Raw genomic sequence first — 19,850 nt, 5'->3', positions numbered from 1 at the left:
TTCGCGTCTTAATGACTACACCTCACTAGAAGAAGATGAACTAGCACGGCCCCTAGGAGTCCTCAAATGATCAAATGCCACTTTGGCCTGGGAGCCAAGGCCATAGATGTTGGAACCCCAAGGTGTTTTGATGTAATCAAACAAGCTAAGTTAGGTCCTGCGTTGTCTAACCCTTGTGTCTAAGTGTGCAGGAGCTTAGGAACACAGGAAGTCGAGCGGAAGACGCGACTAGTGAGAAGGACGGCACGGGGAGAGAGTCGACGGGCTCAGTGCGTCGGAGGGACGAGGTGACCGCGGAAGAGTACACCGATGGATGAGAAGAACATGCGCGGCGTTCGAGGGACGAGAAACCGGGAAGGAAGACTGCTCGAGGAGAAGGCCGGAACTTGGGTTCGGGTGAGCCCTATTCTGGATGGCCGAGATCACCCAAGCTAGCGGAGCCGGAGCGAACAAGACCCGGACTGAGACGAGCTGAACCGAAGATGAAAAAGTCAACATCTGTTGACTTTGGGCTCCGGGGCGCCCGGAGCCCTCCGGGGCTCCCGGAACCCTTCCGAGCGCCCGGACCTGGATTTTGACCAGGATCGCATCAAACGTGATCTGATCGTTGGGAGATAAAATTTTATCCCCCCCAGGGCACCCGGAACCCCTTCGGGGTGCCCCGACTAGTGCTATAAATATAGCACTGATCTGCATAATTAAATCAGCGAACTTGTAATTCATTTCCTTCTGTGCTTTCTAGTCTTGTGTACTGTCAAAGCTGTAGGAGGCTACTCCGCCCAGAGGAGAATCAGATAGTACGCCATCTTTGCCTTGGATTAGCAATCCTCTGATTGCAAACCAAGTAAACTCTCTTGTGTCTGATCTTTTAATTTAGTCTCTTCTTTTTATTATTACAAGTGTCTGTTAATTAGTTGAATATCCGAGAAAGGTCAGTTAGGGCAATTCACTCCTCCCTTCTTGCCGGCCTCCAAAGGGACCAACAAGTGGTATCAGAGCAAGGCGCTTCAGGAGGACTAACCACCGATCGGAGCAACGAGATGGCCGGACCAAGCATCGTTCCACCAAAATTCAAGGGGGACTTCACAGACTGGAAGCGACATATGGAGGTATTCCTAAGAACTAATTTTGAAATTCGGTCTATTGTGAAGTATGGTTTTGTAGCTCCGATGAATCAAGACGGAGAAGAAAAAGAAGAGAGTCACTGGACAAAGAAGGAGCAGAATGAGTCTGTAGCGAACAGTCATGCGGAATATCACCTACTGAGCGTGTTGCCGCCCCAAGAGGTCAACACCATTGGAAGCTATTCATCTGCTAAAGAATTCTGGGAGAAGTTCCTGGAACTCCACGAAGGCACGTCCGAAGCGAAGCTCGCTAGAAGAGACATCCTCTAGAACAAGCTGATAAACATTCGTCTGGAAAAAGGTGAGAAGGTAGTCAGTCTCCATGCGAAGGTAAAAGAACTGATTACTGGTCTCGAGAACCTCGGAGAAACGGTAACAAATCGGGAAACAATACACTACGCACTCAACGCGTTTCCCAGAACTCCAGTATGAACATCAATCGTCGACGCCTACTATATTTTGAAAGATCTAGAGGTAAGTACTTTAGAAGAACTATTCTCCACTCTTGAATTGCATGAAACCAGGTGTGCAGGAACAAAGGAATCAAGCCAGATGATCGCACTAAACGCAACCAAGAAGGATGAACCCGAGTCAGATTCAGAAGACGATCAGGAAGCATACAGGGTAAGGAACTTTAAAAAGTTTTTTAGATCTAATAAATTCAAAGAAATGCATAATAAAAAGAATCCAAGAAATAGAAGAAGGATGCGTTGCTACCAGTGTCAAAAGGAAGGACACCTAAAAGAATATTGCCCAGAACTAAAGAAGGACAAAGGCAAGATTCCCAAGAAGCACAAGAACCTAAAAGCTACTTGGGACGACACTTCTTCATCTGAGTCCGAGATTCAAGAATATGCCGGGATAGCACTGATGACAAGCTACGAAGGATAAAGTACATCAGAACCCAACATCGATGAAGGGGGAGCGACCTCAGATGGAAGTAGCGAAGCAGGGGGAGATTCAGGCTTCAAGTCTGATATGGTAAGTGAGGTATGCCTCTTACCCCCTGATCAACTTTACTTTGGTATTAAGGCAATGGCTAAATCCATGTATAAATTAGAAAATAAAAATACCAAATTAGAAAATAAAATTTTAGAAACAAAAAGAATTTTGGCAAAATCATGTCTTATAGAGGATTTTGATAAATTGAAAATTGAAAATGAAAAACTAAAAGAAGAAATAGAAATATTGAAAAAATCTAATGGTTCAAATATTTCTACTTTTAGAAATTATAGAGGTTTAAATTGGTATTATAGATTTCATCAAAGTCAAATTAGAAATATATCAAAAGTCTATGTACCTAGGAAATACTTGGTTAATCCTGTAGGTAGGAACCTCTATTGGGTTCCGAAGACATGTTTAACTTGAATTTTAAATTAAACTTAGCATTTTTTTTTCAGCAAGGAAGTTAAACAGATAGTTTCTTTATAAGACTTTGTCTAAGGAAATGGTTGTTGCTCCAATAACCAAGAAGGTCTAGTGCCTCGCCACGACCTGGAAGCCAAGTATCGAAATGAAAAGTTTAATTGGCTAACTGAAAAAAGCATTAATTTAATTCACTTAATGCTTTAAAAGAGTTATTCAATTTGTGTTAGAAAATATTTAAAATTGATTTAAAATTTTTTCTTAGAAATTTTTTATTATAAAAATTGCCTTAGAATTTTTTTTACTTATGGAAATTATTTTTAAGGAAATGTTGAAATAAGTTTCAAACTTAAATTTTAAGAAATTTAAGAAAAAAAAATGTTTTACTTAATTTTTTTTACATTAAATTTTTTCTTCGAAAGAAAAATTCTGAACAGTGTCTTTACATAGACATTTTGCTTAAAAAAAATTTTCCACTTAAGATTATTTTTAGAATTTACCTTAGACTTGTTTATAACCCCAATTTGTATGTGATCAAAGGGGGAGAAGTATGTTAAGTAGTCTAGGGGGAGGTATTTATTGAAATATCTTTGGACTTAATTGCAAATATGTTGTTTTTATTGCATATGTTTACCCTAACTTAACTTGGGTTGCTCACATCAAAAAGGGGGAGATTGTTGGAACCCCAAGGTGTTTTGATGTGATCAACCAACCTAAGTTAGGTCCTGCGTTGTCTAACCCTTGTGTCTAAGTGTGCAGGAGCTTAGGAACACAGGAAGTCGAGCGGAAGACGCGGCTAGAGAGAAGGATGGCACTGGGAGAGAGCCGATGGGCTCGGTGTGTCCGATGGACGAGGTGACCGCGGAAGAATACACCGGTGGACGAGAAGAACGTGCGTGGCGTTCGAGGGACGAGAAACCGGGAAGGAAGGCTGCTCGAGGAGAAGGCCGGAACTTGGGTTCGGGTGAGCCCTATTCCGGATGGCCGAGATCACCCAAGCTAGCGGAGCCGGATCAAATAAGACCCGGACCGAGACGAGCTGAACCGGAGATGAAAAAGTCAACATCTGTTGACTTTGGGCTCCGGGGCGCCCGGACCTGGATTTTGACCAGGATCGCGTCAAACACGATCTGATCGTTGGGGGATAAAATTTTATCCCCCCCCCCAGGGCGCCCGGAACCCCTTCGGGGCGCCCCGACCAGTGCTATAAATATAGCACTGATCTGCACAGTTAAATCAACGAACTTGTAATTCATTTCCTTCTGTGCTTTCTATTCTTGTGTATTGTCAACGCTGTAAGAGGCTACTCCACCCTGAGGAGAATCAGATAGTGCGTCATCTTTGCCTTGGATTAGCAATCCTTTGATTGTAAACCAAGTAAACCCTCTTGTGTCTGATCTTTTAATTTAGTCTCTTCTTTTTATTATTACAAGTGTCTGTTAATTAGTTGAATATCCGAGAAAGGTCAGTTTTATTTTTGTAGGGCAATTCACCCCTCCCCTCTTGCCGGCCTCCAAAGGGACCAACAATAGAGGGTGGAGTTTTTTGTCCTTCCACCAACAACATCATAATATATCTCATTTAACGCGTCGGTGGATAGAGATTGTGACTCCTCTCCCTCTGATGGTGGCTGAGAGACCTGAGCCACTCTTTCTGTCATTTGCTCCTATGTTCAAAATTATAATATTGATCAATATTTAATTTAATAACAATTATTAAAGTTAATCAAAATAAAAATGCATGAACAAATATAATAAAGTTAATAATCTTACGTGTAGGGCCCGAGATCGAGAATCGTTAAATGACCCATCTTTCTTCTTATAGGTCTTCAAAAATACCTCCATGCATGTGGGTTGCCAAGCAAGACCATGCTCCTGCATACACAAATATTTTGGGATATAATTATACATACTAATGTGATAATAAAATAAAAAATTGTTAGAAATTATAGCTTTAAATTAAATTACCAAATCCATTGCATACTCAACAATAGATTTCGATCCTGATGTATGCCGGGTGATTCCGGTGCTCGGGCCACCTGGCTCTGTATTTCTATTAGATTGAGCATTTTCAGCATTTTCTCGCCATCTTTCTGCAGTCCAGGTGGTCGTCCATGCACTCCATGTCATCTTTGAAACATACGCTAGCCTAGTGCCCTTTTTCCTGATATAATACATGAGGTCTCTGTAAAGTTTAGCACAATAACTATTCCATGTAGCTTTAAACTGTTCTTCTTGGCTATCTTCCCATGTATATCTTTTCTGCAATTATAAGTATAGATTTTAGTATACGAAAGGATTAATATATTATTAAATACCAAATATATTAATTTTACTTACTACGAATTCATTGTAATAAAATGTCTTCATCTCCTGGTCTACATGCCTCCATGTAGTACCAGAAGTACCTACTCGTTCTTTAAATTTACTAGTAATATAAGAGGCTACCCGGTGGCCATCAGGAATAAATCTGCAAGGAAAAAAATAGATATGAAAAGTATTGAAGAAACCAATAAACTTGTTTTACTAATAACAAAAATGCATACGTATCTCCGACAACTCTAATAACCTTGTAGCCACAGGGTGCTATTGTCTGCTGCTCAGCCATAATAATATATCTGCACAATAACATAGCATGCATGTACTAGTAATAATATATCTACATAATATATCTACAAACATGCATAACATTAACATTAACATCAGAATACAAAAATATATATACACACATGCAGAACATTAACATTAGCAACACAATACAAAATTATATAGAAAATAATAGTTCAGACATCACATTAGCAACTAATTAATCAACATTAATAGGTTCCAAGTCTTCATCGCTAGACTTTGTTAGTACAAATTCATCTTCACTGTTGGACATCTCTCCATCATCTATCTCCTCATAAGTGACATTAACATCAACAAGTAATTGAGATGCTGATTCAAGTTGTGTATCAATTGAATGTCTCTCCACTTCGTTATTCTGAAATGCATCAATAGCCTGAGTGGTATTCGGCATTTCTATAATCGAGCGAGGCTTCATTCGACAAACAGAAAACTATTCACTGGGTCTTCTTCTCTCTGTAGGGTATTCAAGATAGAAAACCTGTGTTGCTTGTACCTCGAAAATAAAAGGTTCAAACTTGTTGAACCTTTTATTTGCATTAACCTCAACTAAATTATACTTTGGATGTATTCTGGTACCTATTCTTGGGGTAGGATCATACCATGAATATTTAAATAGCACACACCTCTTAATAGGTAATGCAGGATATTCAACTTCTATGATTTCCTCAAGTCTACCATAGTAATCATACTGAGTGTTATTGTTGTCCATAGATCCTTTGACGTAAACACCAAAATTATAGGTTAATCTCCGTGAATCTCGTAGTGGCACGTGGAATTTGAGGCCATTAACATAGAAACCAGAGTAGACCTTTATTTTACGAAGGAGTCCTAATGCAAGATTCATGATCCTATCATTTGTCACATTTGATATTCTATGGTCTTTAACCTACACAATTAGTAGACATTAGAACACTACTTAACACACATAAACTTAAATATTTGATAAAATCTTTAATTTACATATATTTCAATCCATAATGCAAATTCAACCTCTAACTTTTCAACTACGCCATCTGCATCCATTGATGGATTTTGTAGATATAGTTGTTGTTCATATAAGCTGGAAAAGAAGGTAATTTTAAGGTAAATGAGATATCAAGCAACAAATTGAACGGGGGATAATTTTTTAATTAGAGAAGTCAACTTACTTTATGTATGGTTTGACCTCTTTACAATTTAAGAGTATGTATGTTCTTGCAGCATGGTATTCTTCTGAAGTTAAGAATCTAGAAATAGATGCACCCATTGGTTTCCAGGAAACTTAAAAATAGAAAGCACCGAATGGTCTATTGCTTGAGCATCATCATAATTTCTAGGAACCTTGTGATGTCTGGTTTTGACATTATCAGCAAAATAATAGGAGCGGAAAGAAGATGCTTCTTCAACCAGATAAGCATTACATATTGAGCCCTCAACTCTTGCTTTGTTACGAACATTATTCTTTAATTTTTCTCAAAAACCGTTCGAATGGATACATCTATCTATATTGCACAGGACTAGCTATTTGTGTCTCATATGACAAATGTACCGGCAGATGTTCCATTGAATCAAAAAAACTAGGTGGAAATATGCGCTCTAACTTACATAATATAAGAGGAATGTCTATTTCTAGCCGAAGCATATCGTTCATCGTAATACACCTCGCTGTCAAATCTCTAAAAAATAGACTTAATTCTGTGAGAGCTTGCCAAACATTATACGGAAGTAAATCATGGTAAGCTACTGGAATAAGTTTTTGCATGAATACATGACAGTTATGACTCTTCATTCCAAACATCTTTAACCTATTCATATCCACACAATGAGCCATATTTGAGGCATACCCATCTGGGAATTTTACTTTCTTCAACCAACTACATAAAGTCTGCTTCCCGTCTTTGTCTAATGTATAACGAGTCTTTAGAAATTTATTAGTTGTTTCATTTTGATGCAACTCTGGTCTATTTAATAATTCTTTTAATTCTTCACGAGATTTTGCAGTGTCCTTAGTTTTTCCAGGCACATTCATCACAGTGTTAAAGATATTATCAAAGAAATTTTTCTCAACATGCATGACATCTAAATTATGTCGAATGAGTAGATACTTCCAATAGGAGAACTCCCAAAAAATACTCCTTTTTTTCCAACCACACTGGCACATCCTAACAATGTATCTATTTATCTCATCAGAACCAGATTAAGATACTGGTAGAAATCCATAACTATCTATTTGTTCAATGATTTCTTCACCTGATGTATGGAATGCTGGAGGAGGTTTTCTGACTACAACATTTTTTAGGAAATTTTTCTTATTCCGCCTGAAAGGGTGATCAATAGGTAAAAATTTTCGGTGATTATCAACCAGGATACTTTCCGACTACAAGGTAATAAAAAGGCATTAGAATCTGTCATGCAGTGTGGACAAGCTAATTTTCCCACCATGCTCCATCCTGACAACATTGGATATGCTGAAAAATCACTGATCATCCATAATAATGCAGCATGCAATCTAAAATTAGTTTTACTTGCAACATCATAAGTCACTGACCCTACATTACATATATCATTTAATTCTGCAATTAGATGTTGCAAGAAAACATCTATCTTCTCTTTGGTATTGGTTGGACCAGGAATAAGCACAGTAAGAAACATATATTCATCTTTCATGCACATCCAAGATGATAAATTGTATGGTGTTAATATAACTTGTCAGGATGAATATTGTTGTCCCGATTGACCAAATGGTTGAAATTCATCAGCGGAAAGTCTCAATCTCACATTACGTGGTTTCATTGCAAATAAGGGAAATACAGTATCAAGATGTTTCCATGCAGAGGAATCACAAGGATGACACATAATACCTCCTTCATGCTCATGTTCATGATACCACGTCATGTGACAAGCTGTAACGACAGATGCATACAAACATTGTAGTCTAGCAGTTAAAGGAAAATAATACATCACTTTCCAAGCAATATTTTTCTTCTTCTTCCCTGGTATGCGAGTACCATTCTTATAACGAGGGTGAGTACAGATTTTGCATTCACTCAGTTCGTTATCTTCATGCTAAAATATCATGCAGTTATTTACACAACAATCAATCTTCTCTACAGGCAAACCTAAACCTCTAACCAATTTCTTGGTATTGTAAAAATTATCTGTCATTATGTTGTCAGCAAGAAGTAACTTTGACATCAATTGACATATATCATCATAACATCTTTCAGAAAAATGATGTTCTGCTTTCATATTCAATAACCTTGTAGTAGCTGATAATTGCGAGTGACCTGAGGGAATGTCTTCTCACACTTCTCTTTCACTAGCCTTTAACATTTCATATAGTTGCTGATATTCAGGTGCAGGTCTTTCATTTATATTGGAATAATCAACTACGACATTCATTTCATCGTGAACCATTGATTGCATTCCAATATCATAAGTTGATGAGTCATGCGCAGTAAAAGTTGTGCCAAATAATGAACCACTGGAAGGCCCAATTGGTTCATACAAATAAAGTTCTCCGTGACAGTACCAATTGTAGTAATTTGGCACAAAATCATTCCTACATATATGCATTTTTACAGTATCTTCATCACGGAAAGCTCTATTTTGACATTTTTTATGATTGCACGGACACTTTAATTCTGCATCATTCATACATTCTGGATGACTTTTAGCAAAGTTACAAATTCTTCAACTTCAGCAATAAAATCATCTCTAATAAATCCATTTTCTAATCGATTGTACATCCAAGCTTTGTTCATAGACATTTTCACCTAAAACTAATAAATTGAGAATTAGAAATTAGCTTAGATTAACGTACAAACACAAAACAAACAAAAGAACGATATTATGTTACAGATTAATATATGAACATAACATATATCTAAATTAAACAATGCTAAATAATATAAAATACAATAAACTAAATTATACCTGAAGATGTGAAGGTCTACCGGAGAAGAGCAGCAAATGCTATCTGTTTACAAAATAAAAATAATTTAGCACAAAATTTATCAAAAAATTAACAAATAGAAACACGACCGGCACAGACCAGCACAACAGCATCCGACACACCCGTCAACAAGCTGCTGGCGGCATCCGACACAGCTAGGGCTAGCGTTCGGCACAACAGTGTCCGGTATAGCAGCGCCCGACACAGTAATGTCTGGCACAGCAGCCAGGAGGCCGTTGGTGGCCGTCACAGCGGCCAGCAGGGCGCTGGCGGCCACAGAGAGAGGAAGAGACAAACGAGGGGAGAGGTCTTACCAGCGAGATCGGGGAGGAGGAAGGAGTTGTCGCGCGCACGTGGAAAGAAAGGAAAGGGGCTAGGGTTTATTTTAGCCGACTTTACCGACGGAATCTAGATTCTGTCGGTAAAGCTATTTTTTTTTAAAAAAAAAATAAATTACTGACGGAAAGTATTTTTCCGTCGGTGTAGATTTTTTTTAAAAAAAAAATTACACATTACCGACGGAATTAAATATTCCGTCGGTAATGTCTAAAAATTACCGACGGAATTAAAGTTTCCGTCGGTAATTTAGATATTACCGACGGAAGATACTATTTCGTTAGTGATTTCGGATTACTACCGACGGAATATTTTATCCATCCGTAAGTCCGTCGGTAAAGCTGTATTTTTTTATAGAGCATCGATCTATCCTTCCTGCAAGTTTGGCATGTGTTGCGTTATGTCAATGTTGCTCTAGCTGCTGGTTCCATCGTGACAATACTCTGGATGAATGCTATGTTGTATTCACAAAATGAAATTTACAAAGCAACTTTATGTTTTATAAGCACTGTACATATCGAATGAATTTGTTAATGGTTGTGGTAAATTGTAAAGGCTTCTTTCAAGTGTCTGTATTCTGTATAATGTGTTATGTTTTTAATGAATTTCTTTGTTTGCTTGATAACAGAAACAAATAAATTTACTTCAGTCAGAGGAACATAATTTATTTGATAGAAAATTACATAAATGAAAGTCAATTTATTACATAAATGAATTATAACAGATACTTTGTAGTTATAAGTTCATTCTTGCACAACCCCACCAATCAATCACCCACAATCGATGTACTCAGCAACTCCATTAGATATCCTCTATGATTGGACCCAAACAAAAATATGTTACAACTATTATGTTCACTGAGAAGAATATTTTCTGACATTTCCTCTTTAGCAATTATCTTTCTTAGAGGATGATCCATGAAGCTGCAGCAGCAATGAGTTGCTAACGACGCAAATTGAGCTCGATGCCATCAATCCCCTTGTAAAATTGTTTTTAAAAAGAAAATTGACATCGCTTATGATTTTGATAGATCCTGGAGTACTATTTAATCTATGAACATGACTTACCAGAAAGAGATGGTGTCATGACAAAATCATATTTTGGGAGCAAAACGCCTACAGCAATGGGGATGGTGACTACATTGTATGCCACTGCCGATGCCAAGTTTTGGTGAACTCTTGCCATTGTCGCTTTGGCTAGTGATACAGCATCAACTATCTGTAAAATATCATCAGAGTTATATAAGTAGGATGGATTTACAGCCACAAATAGAAAGTTAACAAATCATGATAACTCATCTTATCTAGTCATGTTACTCCCAATTTTTTTTTATTTATACATTTTACACTAGCTGTCAAAACCTCTAAGGTAATCCTCAATCATCTGGATCATTATATATGTGGTCTATTCAAGGATAAAGGAAAGCTATTGTTTGCTTATTGGAATATGTAGTGGATCAGACCATAACAAGAGTGAATCAAGTAATGTTCTTTTGTGTTATCTGATCTGTCATTTAGAAATAAATCATGAGTTTAGGGCTCAAACGTTTTTCCAAATGGATGATTACTGAATAAGATTGGAAGATCTTATACCTGTGAAAGTCTGTAGCCTAAAAGAATAACTGATGCAGCATTAGACGCGACATTGTCTTCAGCAACTCTCACATCCTGCAACTCACTAACAAAGTTTTGGGAAAAAAAAAGTCAAACAGAGAGATCTCCATTGGCAATTTCTCACTCTGTTGCTCCTATCTATACAAAAAAATGAAGTTACAAAATTCCATCTCTGAAATTCATGACATTTGAAATCTATAGAGAGAGCAAGTTGGACAAGGCAAATAACAGAATGAGAAAACCTAGTTTCGTCGCGGCGAGGGAGGGCGTAACGGGAAAACCTAACTTCGTCGCGGCAAGAGAAGAGGCTCAGTGCGGCGAGAGAGACCGTCATGGCGAGGGAGGGCGCAGCGAGTAGAGAGAGCAAGTAGGACAAGACAAATAACATAATGAGAAAACCTAGCTTGGTCGCGGCAACGGAGGGCGCACGGGGGTTGTGTGGGAGACCGTCGCGGTAACGGAGGGGCACACGAGAGCGGCGAGGGAGATCGTCGCGGCAAGGGAGGGAGGCTCGGTGCTGCGAGGGAGACCATTGCGGGGAGGGAGGGCATGGCGAGAGGCTTTCAGTGAGGAGAATGACGCGAGGGAGAATGATGCGGATTGAGAAAAAGTTGTATTTAATAAAAAAAAATTTGACGCGGATTTTCCACGAAGGCAGTCCACAACGTTCAACAGCCAAAGGTCCGTAGCATAACAATTCTATGTATATATATATATATATACACATACAGGAACAACCACGTAGAGCGAGGGAGCTACCGTCATACTTGTTGGCGGTGAACACTAGCTAGAAGTTGGTGAGACTGGAGTTCTCGACCAAGCTCCAGCCCACTCCCATGCCCGAGTTCTGGTCGATGATGAGTGAATCGGTCTCGACCCCAGTCCCCAGCTCAGAGGAGGTTGTCATAGACGATGACGTTGCTGAAGCTGGTGTCAGAGGTGGAGCCCCGACGCTCGATGGCATAGATGACAATGACATCAAGGCCGGACCTAAGAATCCTCTCGTGGTTGTAGAAGTGCAGGTGCATGTAGCCATTGGAGTCACCAGCAACGAAGAACATCAAGGAGAGGAGGAAGAAGTACGAAGTAGGGGTGTAAATGAACCAAACTGCTCATGAGCTATTCGAAACTCGATTCGATAAAAGTTCAGTTGAGCTCATTTAATGAGACTCGTTAAGATAAACAAAGCAAGCTCAAACTTCACAATATTTGGTTCGTTGACTCGTAAACATGTTCATTAAGCTCATGAATCAACTTTTAAATAAAAAAATAATAATTTTAATATTGAATTTATAAATTTTACACTTACGTAACATATAGACAAATATATTAAATTTATTTATTAGAATAAAATTATAAATTTTAATAAGAATATTATAATTTTCTCTAAATATATAATTTAGTTTTTAATGAATATTTAAATTTATAATTTATATTTATTAAACTCGTTTAAACTCGATAAAAGTTCGAATAAATTCCTGAGCTATGAATATATTCGTTAAATAAAACTCAAATTCGGCTCAATTATAAACAAATTAAATTCATATATTAAAGAGTTTGACTCGACTCGACTTGACTTAATACGAGGGAACTGAGGTAGCTTCCATTAATTTATGAATTCTGGTGCAATAGTAACGTATTGCAAAGCTTATGAATGGGATTTGAGGTTTGTGTTTGGATATTGGCAGAGGTGCCCGCATGGCTATGTATATAGAGTCGTGCTGTGTGCTTTCTTAATGTAAGGGAGACGGTCAAGGTCGTCTCTTGTTAATCGTCTGACATTGAATTTAATGTCTCTATTTGGTCAAAAGTTGACCTAGTGGCCATATCTTTTCGACCATCAATGAACATGGCACTGTCTGTGATCCGCTGTAGCAGGTCGGATACGGTACTAATCTATACATGCATGTTTGTCAGCGTAACACGCTCAAACGAATACAAACGTACGATCGATCCATTTACCTGATGCGCTATGTCCGACGTAACCGATGACGTGAGCATATGTTATTTGGCATGGGCCTAAGCTCCGTTAATTCTGGCCCATATCCGCTTCGGCCGGATTTCGCAAATGATAAAAAAAATATTGGAAAATATAAAAAAAATTAAATAAAAATCTAAAAAAATGAAAAATAGAAAATTAAGGACGACTTTTAATTTTGGGGCAATTTAAAATTTTCTAAGTTGAGAAATAGTTAAATATTATAGCTATCCATATTTTTAGCAATTAATTAATCTGAAGAAACCTAAAATAGACCTGTTTCACAATTCCTTAAGCATACGGAATTAAAAAAAACGCGTTCCTCCTTCCTTTTTTTTCACAGAAAACCCCTCGTATTTCGTTTTTCTCCCTTCAAAATTTGCCGACTTGGGGTCGAAAGGCTCATCCGGTGGAGGGATGATCTCAGGAACAGTTGTTAATAAGAAGGGCGGGTCACCTCACGTCTCGATCCGCCTCCGGACGCCGCCCTTGGGATCGTTGCCCTCTTTTCTAGCTTTCCGAATCGGTTGACGTTCTCCAACGGAAGGCCGAAATCGAGAGCAATGGTGGACTTGAGGCTTACGAGGGGCTTCATCTTCTTCGAATTGGAACCCTAGCAATCTTGTTTTCGACCCAGAAGGTGATCTTGGAACGATGCCTGATAAAAAAAATTTTCTTCCCTTTTCTTTCTTTTCTTGTCCTGGGACAATAAAATTGTTGCTTAATCTCATAACTTTTGTGGGTTGTTTTCTCTCTTATGGATGTCGTGCGGTCGTCATCTTTTTGGATATACTGTTGCATCTGCTCGTGTTTCTGGCGCTTTCTAGTTTGGAGAGAGGTTGATTTAATTTATACGGCTTATGTTTGGCTGGATGCGAAGGAAACCGATTGTTGTAGATCTGAATTTGATTTCCAAAACTCTTTTTTTATATATATACATACTCGGTTTTTCATAGTTAGCCTTTGAGCTTTTCAAACATTTTTGTTTGAAAAATGTGTCTTTGCCTTATGCAGGTGATGTTTTACTGGGGTTTTGGTTCTTTGCATTATCTCGGTGGCATTGGTGTGTTGGTGGCGTAATATATGGAATGGATCTGTAGATGTCTTCTGTGGGATGCATTCATTGACTGCGGAGGAACTGGAAACCCACCCATCGGGTAACAGGAAGAGGAGGAGGAGGAGGAGGAGGAGGTGATTGTAGAACTTAATAAATAAAAAGAAAGAAAAGAAAAAGGGAAAAAGAAGAGATGGGAGAAGATCTTCTTACCGCTCTATCCATTGAGAATCATCACCCCTCCACTCTCTTGTCGATGGAGCCGTCTGGTGGTCTGTTGTCCTCTTTGTCCCATGATGATTCTGATTGTGAGCTCTCGATCCAACGCCATCAGAATGTACTTTCTGGTGCTCCCGACATTAATCTTCCCCTTTCTGCAGAGCGATCTCCTATTCAGCAATCTTGGAACTCAGACTCTAGTGACATCTTTGATGTTGGCCTTGGGTCGCAGATTTTTGATACGGAAACAACTATCCACATTCCCAAGGTCACTAGTGCCCGCAAGTGCACCAAGCGAGGGGACAATATCTGGGGTGCTTGGTTTTTCTTTAGCTTCTATTTCAAGCCTGTGTTTTTGGAGAAATCCAAGAGCAAGGTCACTTGGGATGCCAAGGGGGTAAATGGCTTTGATAAATCTGATGTTCGTCATGATGTATTCCTGGTGCAGCATGACATGGAGAACATGTATATGTGGGCATTCAAAGAGAGGCCAGAGAATGCACTTGGGAAGATGCAACTACGGAGCTATATGAATGGGCATTCCCGTCTCGGTGAACCTCAGTTCCCATTTGGTGTTGATAGGGGCTTTGTTCGATCGCATAGGATGCAGCGCAAGCATTATCGGGGACTGTCAAACCCTCAATGTGTCCATGGAATTGAGGTTGTTTCTTCACCCAATTTGATGGCTATTTGTGAAGTGGACAGAAAGAAGTGGATGGAACTCACAGGCAAAGAATTTAATTTCTCAATCCCACCTGAGGCCAGTGATTTTGAGGAATGGAGGAATTTGCAGACCAATGAATTCAAGCCTGAGAAACCTCTTCCTCTGTCAAAGATCTCTTTGCTTCCCCATCCTAAGAAGTTGCTGAATGGATCAAATTTGAATTTGTCTTCCCAGATCAATCATTCTAATTGTGATGTTGTAGACCTTTCACCTGTTTGTCGTAAGCGCAGGACAGATATATTCCCCCGTGTAATGGAGGAGGATGTGTGTTTTCCTACAAACTCACATACTGAGAAGGGTCAGGATATGGATATGCACCTGATTGAGCCTTCGTGGTTGAATGAATTTACTGGTGTGATGAGGCTTGCTCATGGCCCTGTAACTGCTGCAAAGACAATATATGAAGATGACGAGGGATATTTGATAATGGTGAGTTTGTCATTTGCTGATCAACAAAGTGTGAAGCTTTCTTGGAGGAACAATCTCATGCATGGTATATTGAAGATAATCTGTGTCAGTACAGCCAGAATGCCATATATAAAAAGGCTCGACAGGACTTTCAAACTGTCTGACCCTTCCCTGGAGCATTGCCCTCCTGGGGAATTTGTAAGGGAAATAACATTGCCAACACGTATTCCTGAAGATGCGAAGCTGGAAGCATACTACGACGAGGCTAGTGCTTTGCTTGAGATTATGGTTCCAAAGCACCCAGTTGGACCTGAAGAACATGAAGTCCATGTTTGTATGCGCCCCCCTCACCTTGGGCCTAGTGATATTATTTTAACTTGAATAGTAGGAATAGGTGTTTGATTGTGGCAGATTTCCTTTATTTGATAATTTCTGTAGTGAAAATTTTCTTGTTTTTTGCTTGTTAGGTGTATAATGTGCTTATTGTTGCTTCTTCATTCAAGTTGTCTAGTAGTGGAAACTCACTAAAACTTAAAAACTAAGATTGAGATTCAAATATGTAGTTATGAACTGGACATAAATTTAAATATTCTTTCTTTATGCTATTCCATTTTCCTGTCTTGGAGTTTCTATTTTGGTCTAAATAAAATAGTTAACAAAGGGAATCTCTGGGGTGTGGAAGCGTGTTGGTTTTCTTTCTGAAATTTTATGCACTCTAGCTATTAAAATGTGTGCTATTCTGGCACTAATGATTTTCGTGTTTTTTTATTAAATTATCATCCTTTATCAGTTCTGATCATGTTAGTAGCTACCAGATAAACAAGATGTTTGTTTATGAATTATTGTGAAATTCTTGAATACCAAGATAAAATTAATAGTTTTGTGTTGCTTCTTTGTTGCTTGGTTTAAATTTGGTTATTTTATTTGTGCTGAGCAGCATCTGCACTTGCAACAAGCTCCTTCTGGACCGTACATATGGTAGAGACATGTGAGGCAGGCCTATTTGGTTTTGGCAATAGACCTACTGATATTATTGAATTGAATGGCTTTGTAGTGCACATTCTCATGTTATCTACTGACTGTTGTCATTCTATTTTGGGTTGCCATTTTTTTTTGCAGTATTACCTGCACCATGAAGGGGAGCTTGGCGCAACGGTAAAGTTGTTGCCATGTGACCAAAAGGTCATGGGTTCGAATCCTGGAAACAGCCTCTTGCAAAAAGCAAGGTAAGGCTGCGTACAATGGATCCTTCCCCGGGACCCCGCATGGCGGGAGCTTCGTGCACCGGGCTACCCTTTTTTTTTTTTTTTTAATTACCTGCACCATGAAACTGATACTTCATGTAGTAACATACGGTGTCATTTCCATTATAGTAAAATGTTTATTTCTATGGAATTCTAGATTTATAGTTATTGTTTTGGTTTGCCAAATTTGCAGGTCAGCTTGGAGTTCATGGTCACCCTGATTGAATATGACCTAATGATAATACAGTTGTCTGCTTAGGTATACTGTTGTGCTATCTTCTTGAGTTTCCTAATCTTTATATTTCTCATGTCTTTTATGTATTTTTTGCACATTGTCATCATCATTGTTTTAGAATGTGACTGTTTTGTATTGTGTTAAATGCTGAGAAATTAGGTTTAGCGGAACTATTTGTCACATAAACAACGGATTTAACTAGCACTTCTGTTACTGCATGTTAAGGTTTTCTTGATGCGCATACCTCCTAATGGCAAGCACCCACTTTGCACGTCTACACACCAGGCACTTGGACAATATACTGGGATTGAATTGACCACCTCAGGAATTAAGATTGAAGTTGTTTACAAACTGACTTATGCCAATGGCCCGACCTTGTGGCCTCATCAAATTGGATTACAATCAATCCTCTAAACATCAGGTTGCTCCAAAAGTTTCTCCTTTTTCTCATGCTTTCCTCTGCATGGCAGTTCTGCACTATTGTAATTCCTCTATAAACATAGGCAAGAGTTTCCCGCACTTGAAATCAATTACTGCCAGACGTTCCCTGGCAATGAGGCACTTCTTACTTCCAAAGGACAAATATCTTATCTACTATAACTACTGACACTGTGGAGGAATCAATCTACACATGCAATATTATTATTGTGAAATTGCCTCTATATAACTTTGTCTTTTTTCTGAACTACTAATCATCCGTCAGATGCTTAATATATATATATATATATATATATATATATATATAAAATTAAAACCTAAATCCTTCCTTTCCTGGTTGAGCTAGAGATTTAGAGATATTATTATATACACATATAATATTAATGGAGAGGTGATTTGACATGTGAAGTGGATGAAACGGTATGCCATGTTAGCAAATAATGAATGTTTAATAGAATTTTAACGGTTTGATAAATTTGTTTATTTTAATAAAGTAGATGATAGAATAGTTAATTTTAAAATGTCTAGACCTAAAGTTTAATTCAATTGACTTTTTATTTGCAGGTAAACAAGTTAAGTGGAATGCAATTATAGCATTAAAACTCTTTTAAAATGATCTCAATCTGCTTTAAAGCATGTTGAAGTGTGTTAGATGTGAGTATGGTACGGTATGAAATGAAAATTGTTCTATTCCCTAAGCCCTAAACCCTAAGACTGAAACTACTACATGTAGGTTGTACATTAGATCTTGCTAAGTGGATGCATTTGTGATCCATGTTTTTTTTTTTGAAAACTAAAATATTGAAATTATGTATGACATCATATGTGCCGAAATACCAAGTCAACGTCCATCATGGAATATACTAAACTAACCAATCTATGCAATCGATATAAATAAAGTTTACGCCTATCATCTGTTAATTATCTTAATCATTCTAGGAACACTACACTTTCATATTATCATTGCATAAGAATCTAAGGGATACATATAACACACAAAGAATCAATGTTGTCATCATCATTAAACTATGAACATAACTTTTATATAATAATTAACAAAATACTACAAAACACATAATATGTAATAATGCATATTAACCAATTGCTGCAATCTTTATACCTGAAAAATAGCATGCTCTAAGCAATACATTAGGGAAGACTAGTTCAATCAAATCAATATTAACTTGGACATGGCTTGTATTTTAACATCTAGAGACAGTTTAGCTGCATTAACTTTATGCGTTCACAAGTAAATGAAATGTGGTTTCTCATTACAAAAAAAAATTATGCTACCACACAAGTGGTCTATGTGAAACTTTTTTTAAAACCAATGATAACACCACCTTTGCAACATGCAAAGGTCTACGTGGGTTCATATTATGTTTCTATCAACAAAATCTATTAAAATTAATTATATTGGCATTTAGTATCAGATTTTTACAAATCATCTCAACTGACAACAACTATGCAGTTCATATTCTACTGCATAATTCATGAATATTTTAGAGGTCTTCAATGGGAAATAATAGTAGTGGAAGGTTATTAAATAGTTTTGTACTGTTTGATGATCATAAACTGCATATGTGGAGCAAACAAGACGCACTGGATGAGTTCTTATATGATATGAGACGTGTTCCTAAGAATCTGCGAAGGTCTGTTATGTACACATTTTTGTAACTGGACTCATGGAAGGCTATTATCCTTTTCCAAAGTGCTTGATGGACTGAATTGATCACATTGCCTAAAAAGACCTGAGATGTGTTCTTTGGAGGTTGGAGAATCCTACTGTCGTCTTATTCTTCCTTGGAGGTTGAAGTGTCCTATTATAGTCTTATTTTTGTTGGATTCATGAAAGACCATTAGTTATTTTGTCCTTCCAAAATAAATTGATAGATAAAAATTGCTTATATTTCCAACTAGCTCCGAATTGTGTTTTTTAGTGCTCGGGGAGTGCTAGTGTGATCTTATCATCTGTGTCTTGAAAGGCCATTAAGTATTCCCCCTTAAGTAGTTTGATGGATCAAAATTGTTCATATTTTTAAAACAAACCGTGTGATGTGTTCTTTGGAGTTTAGTGATCCCTATTGTGATTCCATGTTTTGTTGTTGGGAGTCCTAAAAAACCTATTCCGAGCAGCTTGATGGACTAAAACTGCACATGCTTTACTAACAAGGTCTTCTGTTTCTTAGAGGCTGGGTTGTTTCTGGAGTTTAAAAAGTTTATCAAATAGTTCTGAGCAAAACATAAATCTGCTTTTTTTTTTCTTTCTTTTTTTTTTTTTTTCTAAACTAGCTTTGAAATGAATCCATCAGAGCATGGAGAATCTTTACTGTCGTATCATTTATGCTCAAACACAGGCAACATTATGTTTCTCCTGTTGTCTTTGTAGTATTAATAATTATGTATATTGGTGTGGTTAAAATAGAAGACATTTGCTTGAGTGTTAGACATGCCAAACAATCTGAATCCGAGACGTGCTATTGTCAACATGTTTGAGTGTTGGCGAATTCCAAGTCACCATATTTAAGGGATTCACCAATCCACCCATGGT

General features: G+C 37.9%; 1 protein-coding gene and 1 long non-coding RNA gene across 4 annotated transcripts; one reads left to right on the top strand and one right to left on the bottom strand.

Moving 5' to 3' along the window:
- Positions 1 to 10,154: 10,154 nt before the first annotated feature.
- On the bottom strand, positions 10,155 to 11,573 carry LOC122017376. Its single transcript, XR_006121331.1, has 3 exons — positions 10,979 to 11,573; positions 10,454 to 10,604; positions 10,155 to 10,364 (listed from the first exon to the last, which is right to left on the bottom strand). It is a non-coding gene; the product is annotated as an uncharacterized LOC122017376 (long non-coding RNA).
- Positions 11,574 to 13,370: 1,797 nt separating this feature from the next.
- LOC121988767 lies at positions 13,371 to 19,199 on the top strand. 3 transcript variants are annotated; one of them, XM_042542396.1, is made up of 4 exons: positions 13,371 to 13,617; positions 13,992 to 15,716; positions 16,820 to 16,885; positions 17,864 to 19,199. In XM_042542396.1, the coding sequence occupies exons 2-3, from the start codon at positions 14,225 to 14,227 to the stop codon at positions 16,849 to 16,851; spliced, it is 1,524 nt and encodes a 507-aa protein (XP_042398330.1). In that variant the 5' UTR covers positions 13,371 to 13,617; positions 13,992 to 14,224; the 3' UTR covers positions 16,852 to 16,885; positions 17,864 to 19,199. The 3 variants fall into 3 exon arrangements, with proteins under 3 accessions (XP_042398330.1, XP_042398319.1, XP_042398311.1); XM_042542385.1 differs by lacking the exon at positions 17,864 to 19,199 and having other exon boundaries at positions 13,372 to 13,617; positions 16,820 to 16,934; XM_042542377.1 differs by lacking the exons at positions 16,820 to 16,885; positions 17,864 to 19,199 and having other exon boundaries at positions 13,372 to 13,617; positions 13,992 to 15,982.
- Positions 19,200 to 19,850: the final 651 nt, after the last annotated feature.

Source organism: Zingiber officinale, chromosome 1B, assembly GCF_018446385.1.
Source record: "Zingiber officinale cultivar Zhangliang chromosome 1B, Zo_v1.1, whole genome shotgun sequence".
Classification (NCBI taxonomy): Eukaryota; Viridiplantae; Streptophyta; class Magnoliopsida; order Zingiberales; family Zingiberaceae; genus Zingiber; species Zingiber officinale.
The sequence above is the reverse complement of the archived record's forward strand: the minus strand, read 5'-3'. Positions and strand labels throughout refer to the sequence as shown.

Bases quoted from the DNA above. Each gene is read 5' to 3' on its own strand.
- LOC121988767 (XM_042542377.1), top strand. From the start codon at position 14,225: ATGGGAGAAGATCTTCTTACCGCTCTATCCATTGAGAATCATCACCCC.